The sequence below is a fragment of the Glycine soja genome, chromosome 9 (assembly GCF_004193775.1).
Source record: "Glycine soja cultivar W05 chromosome 9, ASM419377v2, whole genome shotgun sequence".
NCBI lineage: Eukaryota > Viridiplantae > Streptophyta > Magnoliopsida > Fabales > Fabaceae > Glycine > Glycine soja.
The window spans coordinates 39,650,351-39,660,311 of NC_041010.1; the positions used below are offsets into that span (position 1 = coordinate 39,650,351).

Sequence of the window (9,961 nt, forward strand, 5' to 3'; positions counted from 1 at the left end):
CGAAAGGAAGATGAAACCACCATAACTGTTAATTACAGGGTACTCTTCATGGAATGGATGCCTCATGCCACATTTTTTTAACATCATCGCCTTCACTATTTTCCAAGAGTATGTTAGGATTTGGATTGCAAAAATACTTTTGAAGCAAAAATAATTTTACGAATGGATCAACACTCTTGTTTTTGCTTTTGGATTTACATTGAGATACGCATCCCAATATTTTAACTGTAAATCAGACATGCACCAAGTGTTCTAAATATAAGAAACACATTTGACTGGAATTCAATTTCAATAGTAGATATTGATAATAGAAACTCTTTCTTGCATGTAAAACAGAATATCAGAAGAAAAAAAATTGATGCATGAAGAAAGTGGCCGAGCCATCCTAAACCAGCCACAAAATTAGTTCTTACATTATAACCAGACTAAAGTACATCCAAAATGGATTTAGTTAAACCTATTTTGATAAGTCCTTGCTAATAACCAAATCAAAATTAAAATTACATTTAAAGTGTATGTGTCTAAACCTTTTTTATTTTTATTTTACTTTTAGTATGATTTTTAAATAAAATGTAACTTTTTTTTTCAAAGATAAAAAAAAAATTACCACCCCTCAATTTTAGAATAAACAAACAATTGAATGAGTAAGATAACAATCATTCTATTAAGACACAAATTAACAACTAATTATTTAATTTAAACTAGACTTAATTATATAATTGATCTCTTAATTATTAGTAACAGTTGAATTGAGTCCTTCAATTATTAAAATGTCCAATTAAATTCTCTAATTATTAAAAAACACTACAATCATATTCTTTTCATTTGATCGATTAATTTGATTAATTAAAGTTTTGTAAATAGATATTTTCACATTAATTGTCAATATGGAACTAGCTGTAATAAATAAATAAATAAAAAGACTTGAAATATCTGGTATTCTGGCCCATTAAAAAAGGGCCTAACTCTAACAATGCCTCCATTCACAAAAACAAAAACCTGAATTGACACAGTAAAAGCAGAACCTTCACTTCCTTGGATCATGTCGTGATATGAGATACCTTAACTTGTGTGCTGCCGTGCTGAGTAACCCAGAGAGAGTAATGGGAACGGTTTGCTGCTGCATAAACAAGTTTGCTACTTTGAGCAACATCAGGTCACGACCCTTCTTCTCTTCACACTTCCCCTCTCACCATTTTCCCTCCACAACAACTTCCATCAACTTCAGCATCGCCTCTTCTTCTTTTTCTTCTGCCACATCTTCATTCACATGGGATGATGTCTTTCGCATATCTGAATCTCAATCTGCCACTCAAGACCGCTCTCGCTACCTCCAAGGCTTCTCCCACAAACTTCAACTATGCAATCGTGCTTCTGTAAGCTCTTCTCACTGTTTTCTTTGCTTCCTTGGAAAATACAAACAATGAATGAATGAAGCAAATTTGGTATCTTGAGTCACCCAATTGTGTGTTTGTGCGTCATGCTCTCTATTTTACCATAAAGTTTTTTTTCTATTCGGTTTTTGAAATATGGGTCTGGCTAATTTTAAATTTTTAGGACACACTTGGTTTGATTTTATTCTTAGTCTGTGTTGTTGACATTGAAATTGCTTATAGGAGAAACAATCTGAATTCCTTCCATTTGTCATTGAGGACCACGTTGTTGGATTCATTCACAATGGGTAAAATTTAATCTCTCTTTTTTTCCTTGTAAATTGCTTGTATCATCTCTTGCTTAGTTATTTGTAAATGTCTCATTGGTTTACCTTGTTGGATTCTGGCTGAATCAATTCTTTACCTTGCTCTGGCTGATCTATGTAGCTGACCTTACCTAGTGAGAAGGCTTTCTTGTTGTTGTTGTTGTTCTGATTTATTATGATGAAATGAACTGCTGCACCTGCACCTTAGTTAATGATAGTGGCAGGTTTATTGGCTAAACTTCAAATTAGTTCAGGTTTGTGGAGCATTTGAGGGACTTTGGCGATGTATTTGTTTTCCCCATAGATAAAAACAATGGAGGCCCCTATGGTGACTTTGTTTCTTTGCATCCAACACTGAAGACAGCTGACGAAAGAACCAGCGCAGTTGGATATGTGGTAGAGCGTTTGGGAGAGGAGCAGATTCCAGGCATACGGGATGAGGTATTAATTATGATTATTAAATTTTCTCAATTGTCATCCTTCTATGCTTTTCTAATGCCTATGTATCTAACTTATGTTTTTGTCCTTGTTTTCCCAGCTTTACCCCGTGACATCATCATTTGGTGCACCCATTTTCTTTTCATTAGAGCGTGCTGCAGCTCCTTATTTTGGCATTAAGGTACATGGGAATATCTCTGAGTACGTCATTGACTAACATGCTTCATAAGTTTGTTTGTAGTTATTGCAAATGTCTGAAGTCAGATATTTAGATTCAGCTGCCTGTACACTGTGAATTCTGCCCAGGCCTTCTGCTGTTATCATAGTTTATACTCATTTCTACTCTTCTAAAGCATGTTTAGCCACAATTTATTGTTTTGGTAGAAAACAATTTCCTCCTCTCTTCATGTTGTTTATAAACTATTTTATGCCAACTAAGTTTCATGGTAAAAACTTTCAAAAAAATTGGTCAAGTATTATTCGTTGTCAAATTGAACTTGCTTTAATTTTTTGGAATTGAATGTTACCAATTTGCAATCTTAGTGTTGGCTTCATTTTGAAATTAATTGATGATTTGTCTTCAAGCAAATTTGTCACAACCACACATTATTTGTTTTTCAACAGGCTTTCTAGTTGATAGTCCAGTTCTAATCCTAAAGCTCATGTTTTTCTATAACCTTTCTTCTTTAACCTGCATTTTGATATTCTAAAGCTCTTATTGGTTATAACATCTTTAACCGGTTTTTTTCTCTTCAAAGATTAGGCTTATGGAGTCCATATGAATGGCTATGTTGAGGTGGATGGGCAGAAACACATGTGGGTAGGGAAGAGAAGTGACACGAAACAGACATATCCTGGGATGCTTGATCATCTAGTTGCAGGAGGACTGGTTTGTAGTTTCATCAATATCTGTTCTGACCTTGAAATGTTTAAACATTTCTCCTTGAGACCACTATTACCTTGTGTGTGAATCATTTTTCCTCTGGTTAGAAACTGAACAGTGTTAATAATGTGCAAACACTAAACAAGCAAGTCAATGTTGGCTAATAAGATCAATTTACTATTAAATGTTTCCTTTTGTTCAATACATTATCATTGAGTTTCTGAGTTAATTGCTACTGTCACAGCCACACGGAATTGACTGTCAGGAGAATCTCATAAAGGAATGTGAGGAGGAAGCAGGAATACCTAGATCTATCTCTGTCAAGTAAGTTAATAACCTGGTCCCAAACCTTCCTCCTCTAGTGAATGGATTTTCTTTTCCTTTGGGATGGCAAGTTAACTGGGTTTTTTTTTCTGCCTATGCTCAACATGTTTATTAGTTGTGTGCACTAGTTCACTCTTTCCAACCATAAGCCAAAATGACAACAACCAAATTAGTAGCACTCTCTCTCTGTCTAATTATGTGATTGCTTCTGTCAGAGCCATACCTGTTGGTGCTATTTCATATATGGACATTGATGGGTATAGATACAAGAGAGATGTTGAATTCTGTTATGATCTAAAACTTCCAAAAAGTTTCTTACCTAAAAATGAAGGTAAGCCTTACAGGTTCTTCAATTTCACTGTTGTTTTTCTTCTAATGGCGCCCTGTTCACCCTTTGTGATAACTGGTTTAATAAAATATCAGATGGAGAAGTTGATAGCTTCAAGTTGATCCCTGTTACGCAAGTTGCAGAAGTCATACGCAAGACAGAGTTTTTCAAGCCGAATTGCTCTCTTGTAATCATTGACTTCCTGTTTCGACATGGGTATTTCTCTCTTTGCCTACTACTTTCCATACTTTTTTCCCTGTATGTTAATGTAAATAATTAAATGGAAGGAAAAAATTAATCAGCCTTTGTACATTAAAATCGTAAACATATGTATATAAAATAGCAGTGTGGTCATATTGTTCTATTATGGGAACCATATGGTATTTGTATGTAAGACTTTTGTTTGTGTGCTACTGCGCTTTATTAAAACTCTAGTTTGGTTGATTGTCATTCCTGAAATTTATGGGCCTTTGGCAGAGTATACACAATGAATTTGGAATTTCCAGGCTTTGTGATTACTATATGTTAGGAAATCATATATTGCAATTATACTGCATACAAAGTAACAAATGTGAAATTTATTTTGCAATTGTTGTCTTGAGTGATTATTCTTGGGATGGTTCCAGAGAAAACTTGATGATTATTTGTTCTGATATTGCAGATACATCACTCCTGAATATCTTGGATATTTGGATCTCCTACGAAACTTAAGAATAGGAGATTGCTCCTGACTCAAAGCATCATGACCATTTACTATGTTGCTATGCATTGATATGCTGCTCAAGTTTCTTGGTTATTGTTATCCTTTATATTGTTGAAATTCTATAATGATTTATTCAATATTATATTAACTCTTGGGATTGTACTTTTCTCGTAATGCAGTCTGCAACTTGGATACTTATTTGGTACTCTTTTTTTTTTCTTAAGAATTGGTGAGAAAACATTAAATATGTTCAAAGAATTATTCCATGCAAAATCTGACATTATAGATTTCATCGTCAAAATTGCGGCTGTTTGTTTTATCTAGTTGCAACCCCTTCAAATAAGACAAAGAAAGATAGTGTGGTCCAAATCATGTGTTGAAGATGAGTTCCACCAATTAATGGATAAGATTCATGTCAACTTAGTTGGAAAAAAAAGGATTTACCGCCCCACTAAACTGACCAACAAACCTAAGAGAAGAGATACAAACAAACAAAAAAAGTACACTCCCACAAAGCTAATTTAACAACACTATTTCACAAGTACAAACAATGAATTAATTAACACATACCACACTATTTCCACATCAAGAAACCATATAATTCTCGCACCACTACATCAACCTATAAATGAAATGAGAAACAGGTGTAAAACTAAGGTAACAAAAGGAATGAAATTGAGAATTACTAGCCAAGTACACCCTTAATCACATCAACTAGCTGAAGCCATGCAGTTAGCTGAGGAAAGTGCCCTTTGGTGTCTACAAACTCTAATGTAACTTTCCCTTTAATTTTGTTCTTCATGTAAACCGCTGCATTGTGTGGAACAACAATGTCACTAGAGGTCTGAATGATGGTGCATGGAGTTTCAACTTTGTCAAGTATATCTCTGTAGTCACTATAGAACACAGTCTTCGCTAAGGAAGCTGCTACTTCAGCTCTCATTCTTTTCAAGCACTCTCTGAATTTGTTAACAGATGGCTCATCATTTGGATCCACTACTAGTAAGGAGAAGGCAGAAACCCAGTTCTCATAGTTGGATTCTATGTTCTGCAATAACTGCTCAATATCTGAGCTAGTAAAGCCCCCCTCATAGTCATCTGTGTTAATATACCTGTATGTTATGGCAAGAACTTAGAGGGACTAATCCTTTTTTTTAATTGAGAATTAAACATGGAATAATACTAAGATATGTCTTGAGTTTGAGTTGGTTAAAGAAAAAATTATGATTTTTATTTTTATTTTTACCATTTTATTTTTTTCTGGAAGCAAAATATTCTCATAGCCAAAAGTCATAAGACTAACCTTTGAGGCACAAAGATAAAGTGAAGAACATAGAAAATGCCAAAGTTGATCAATGGATTTAAGAGAGTTTTCAACGGGGAACCCATTCTTAACTTACTTTTAGTGAGCCTTATATATATTGCATAAGAATTCGAACAAATTTTCACTTCAATGATAAAAATTTTAAGAACTTAAAATAAATCTCATAATGAACCCTTATCTTAATATTTTTCTATTAGTCCTGGCAGGTATTTTTAATGTTAAGAACTTGGTTCTTATCTATGGACCAATGCCATGTATGCAAATATTAATATAGAAACACAGAAGAACATGTTCAATTATAACTGTTTATCATATAAAATAACTATTTTTTTCTTTTACGATAATTATCTTAAAAATTATATTAATAATAATTTATAATTAGATGACAATATAAAATTAAGTCTCACATGAAAAAAAAGTTGATTGTAATATTTAAAAAAATATGGTACCATCACATCAATGAAATTAAAAGTAAATTAAAGGTGAGAGAGGTTTAATTAGTGTAAATAAAAACATATGTGAAAATCTATGCATATTGTTTTGGGTACGAATAACTGAGATCATAATAACAACAACCCAAGTCTTACAATTCAAATTAACCAAAACTTCTTAAGGAATTTTTAGAACTTCGAATTTAAATTTTTTATAGTATGTTTGGAAAGATGAAATATGAAAGGAATGATAATGGAGGGATGGAAAGGGAAATTTTTTTTTCACTTTTTGGTAAATTTTTAAAGGTGAAAGGATGAGAAAAAAAATTATGGAAGTAACTTATCCTTACTTTTATATACTTCTTTATTTTATTAAGGATATTTTTGTTATTGTTGGATTGCAATAATTAGGGCCCATCCGAAATAGAATCAAATTCAAATCTTCAATGGTATCTCTTGTAGTCCAAAATTTGTGATTAAGATTAATATTTTTTTTTATCTTGACCCCTTTAGTTTATTAGGGGAAGGTAACTAAGATTTTTATTAAGTTAGAATTGGATGAGAAGATAAATAAGATCTAACTAATAATTATTTTCATCAAAACTTAAATTTAGATAATATTCAAATAATTTAGCTTTAATTTTAATATATTAATCACTTCAATCGTTTAAATTGAAAATAAATACATTTCTACTTTTTTATTTTATACATCTCTTTACTTTAAAGGAATCAAAATATAAAAAAAAAGTATAAATATACTGAATTGATCTCTAACTGAAATTGACTTGGCCGGCTAATTGGTGGTGCAAATTCAAAAGAAGCTACGGAGCAATCTTCCAAATCGTATTTTTATCAAAAGTTCGAGATAATTGAAGTCAGCAAAGTGGGAAAGTGAAGTTTTGTCTTTTTTGAGTTAGTTCAGAGCTTTTCTGCTTATTCTATTAATATATATATATATGGATGAAAGCACAGGGCATCATCAAACCCCCCACCACGCTTAAAAAGTTGATAGCACTAGAGTACAAAAAAAAAAAAAAAAAATTGGACTCCCTCCCCCAATCCCATATAGACCACATGTTTTGGTTGGTTCATCTTTTTTTTTTTCCTTCAATTTTGTACCTGGTTAGTTCATTTAAATAGTAAAATAACAAAAAAAATTATTGCTTATTTGGATTATGATCTATCCTCATCTTTCGTACAGTCAAAATTTGCAAGTTGCTCAAATGATTAGGTGTATGAATAGTATTGATTAGTTATTGTTCGTTTTCCCTAATACTAAAGATTCCTACAGACAGTGGAGAGTCCTAGATAGAATTTTGGGACCAAACCCCCTAAACACATGTCTGTAGGTATAAGGATTCGCTGAAGAGAAAGAGACAAGGAAAAAAAATAGCATACGTGTAACTCTAGGCTAACTCAAAACAATATAGGGATGATGGGATTAGTGAGACAAATATTTAAAAAAATGACAGTGAAGAAAGGAGAATACATGCATGTTAGAGGAGACAATAAAAAGAAAGAAAAGTTATATTTGTATATTAAATTTACATAATAAAAAAAGATGAAAACAAAGTGAGGTGTGATGAGTGGTATATGATAGAAATATAGAGAGAAAAAAATATTGTAGTTAACACTCTAAGAAGTGTTTAATGATTATAGGTTACATGTCATTTAATTATAAATTATTATTTATATGTTTTATAAAATAATTATTATAAAAATTAATAAATTTATTATACATCATAAATTATGATTAGATAATTACGTAAAATTATTTTACATTATTATCGTATTTTTTTCTCTTGTGTAAATAGTACTATAATAATAAAAGTGTAAAGTAAATATTAAGCGGAATAAATTAGAAAATAAAAATATTATTAAAATACATTTATTATATCATACTAAAATTATTTAATATTGATTTTTAAATAAATTAAAATATTTAATAGAACCGTTCAAAGTAGTACTGTCATGATTAATGCAAGAAGAGAGTTACTGTGTTTCATCAAGTAACTCAAGGATTTCAAAGTATCACAAAAACTAACGAGTTGAAAAAGTTCTTTACTCGGAATACACAGGAGGGGGAAGTTTTTTTAATCAAATCAAATAAAAAAAATCAACTTATTTCTTAATTTTCAAATAATTAACTAACAAAGTAACAATTAAGACAAAACAAAGGATAAGCGACCACTCAGATATAGTAGGAGTTAGTATTAATCTCTCACAACAATCTTGGTGAATCGAAATTAAATTTAAATTCTTATTAAAAGAGATGTTTACAATATTCGAGGATTTTTTAGACAAAATTGATTCAGAAAAAGGATACATGTGGAGGAAAAAAACAACAAAAGAAAGGATAAGAGAAAAACAAAGTACCTGGGAGAAGCACCAAGGAGAATAAGTCTCTTAAAAAGTTCAGGCCTTTTGATGGATGCTAAGCAACCAATCATGCCAGACATGGAATGACCAACAAAGGTGACAACTTTGAGGTCCATCTGATCCATAAGAGTGATAAACTCATCTGCAAAAGCTTCCAAGGAGGTATACTTCAAAGGGTCATAGAGGCTTGGATCCTTCACAGCTCCAGAAAAAGGCCAATCAAACAGCACAACCCGGTAGTTTTCAGCAAAGGAAGGAGTGATCTTGTCCCAGATGGATTGGTCTGTTCCATAGCCATGAGCAAAGACTATTGTTTCACTTCCTAATCCTTGGCTTCTAACATTCAAAGCAGTAGAAAGCCACTTTTTCTCTAACATCTTTGGGTTGTTGTTAACGTTTGGTTCCATATGAAAGGAAGATTAAAGGCAGAGAAGTAGTGAAAGAGAGCTAGAGCTAACTATTGCAAAATGTGTGGTTTTCATTGCTGCCTTTTTGGTATGGCCATATTTATAGCCATATGAGAAATGTTTTTCCTTCTTTTTTTTTTTCAGGTCAAAAGAAAACATGTAAGATGGTAGTTGTAAATTGTAAGGGTGCAACTAAGCAAATTGTGTGCCGTCATTTGTCATGTGCTCATATGGATGGTCAGGTTTAACTATCTGATTTTGGTACATATTGCTCTTTTTTTTTTTCTCAAACTTGGTATGTATATTTTTTTATAAATTAAAATTTTATTTTGGATTTAACATCTCTTAAAAGTGAGATGCGTTTTAGAAGACATTATAATCAACTTAGTATTTTGTTATATACATATAATTAATTTTATTATAATTTCCAATAGTTGATTAATGTAAGTATATGCTATCCTTTAAAGTGCATTCATCACTTTATAAGAGTCATATTCAATAAAAAAAAGAGTCAAATTATAAAATTTTAATAGTATGATTCAATAATTAAAATTAGAAATATTTCATATAACATCTTTATAAATAAATTATGTTAATGTGTATAAGTATCGTCGCATTTTTTTACAATGAAAATGAGAATCAAACTTAAGACATCAGGTATATTATTCAAACTCTTCACCACTAATTATTTGTTTAAGATATTAATTTAATTTTTATAATAAATTATATTCAACTCAATGTTAAATTAAAAATATATGCTATTAAAATCTCACATAACTTTATCAGGTAATTTTTCATTGATTTATTTATTTTTATAATTATTAAATAATAAATTATCAAATTTTGTAAAAAAAAATATCAGTCAGAAAAAAATTTAAATATTTAAGGACACATAGATTCATTTTTTTCATATAATAAGGCACAAAAGCGAGAGAATCTATTCCCAATTCAATTTGAATATAAAATAAATTGTGTTTAATTTTAATTTCATAATTTCGAACCAAATCAAGTTTTGGGTTGTTTAGAAACACCCCCATCTATTTAA

General features: G+C 31.1%; 2 protein-coding genes across 3 annotated transcripts; one reads left to right on the forward strand and one right to left on the reverse strand.

Annotated features, from left to right (window-relative positions):
• The first annotated feature begins 976 nt into the window (after positions 1–976).
• LOC114368846 (nudix hydrolase 20, chloroplastic-like) lies at positions 977–4,580 on the forward strand. Of its 2 annotated transcripts, XM_028326108.1 has the most exons (9): positions 978–1,376; positions 1,617–1,681; positions 1,954–2,140; positions 2,238–2,318; positions 2,901–3,026; positions 3,265–3,344; positions 3,560–3,675; positions 3,768–3,888; positions 4,334–4,580. In XM_028326108.1, exons 1-9 carry the CDS (start codon positions 1,053–1,055, stop codon positions 4,401–4,403), a joined length of 1,170 nt encoding a protein of 389 aa, XP_028181909.1. In that variant the 5' UTR covers positions 978–1,052; the 3' UTR covers positions 4,404–4,580. The 2 variants fall into 2 exon arrangements, with proteins under 2 accessions (XP_028181910.1, XP_028181909.1); XM_028326109.1 differs by lacking the exon at positions 1,617–1,681 and having other exon boundaries at positions 977–1,376; positions 1,949–2,140.
• Positions 4,581–4,735: 155 nt separating this feature from the next.
• LOC114368848 (probable strigolactone esterase DAD2) lies at positions 4,736–9,006 on the reverse strand. Its single transcript, XM_028326110.1, has 2 exons — positions 8,507–9,006; positions 4,736–5,487 (listed from the first exon to the last, which is right to left on the reverse strand). The coding sequence occupies exons 1-2, from the start codon at positions 8,914–8,916 to the stop codon at positions 5,061–5,063; spliced, it is 837 nt and encodes a 278-aa protein (XP_028181911.1). The 5' UTR covers positions 8,917–9,006; the 3' UTR covers positions 4,736–5,060.
• Positions 9,007–9,961: the final 955 nt, after the last annotated feature.

Excerpts from the sequence above, each read along its gene's own strand:
- LOC114368848 (XM_028326110.1), bottom strand. The coding sequence starts at position 8,916 with ATGGAACCAAACGTTAACAACAACCCAAAGATGTTAGAGAAAAAGTGG. Across the intron at positions 5,488-8,506 it reads CTCCTTGGTGCTTCTCCCAG|GTATATTAACACAGATGACT; the intron begins GTACTTTGTTTT and ends CATAACATACAG.
- LOC114368846 (XM_028326108.1), top strand. The coding sequence starts at position 1,053 with ATGAGATACCTTAACTTGTGTGCTGCCGTGCTGAGTAACCCAGAGAGA. Across the intron at positions 2,141-2,237 it reads TTCCAGGCATACGGGATGAG|CTTTACCCCGTGACATCATC; the intron begins GTATTAATTATG and ends TTGTTTTCCCAG. Across the intron at positions 3,345-3,559 it reads CCTAGATCTATCTCTGTCAA|AGCCATACCTGTTGGTGCTA; the intron begins GTAAGTTAATAA and ends TGCTTCTGTCAG.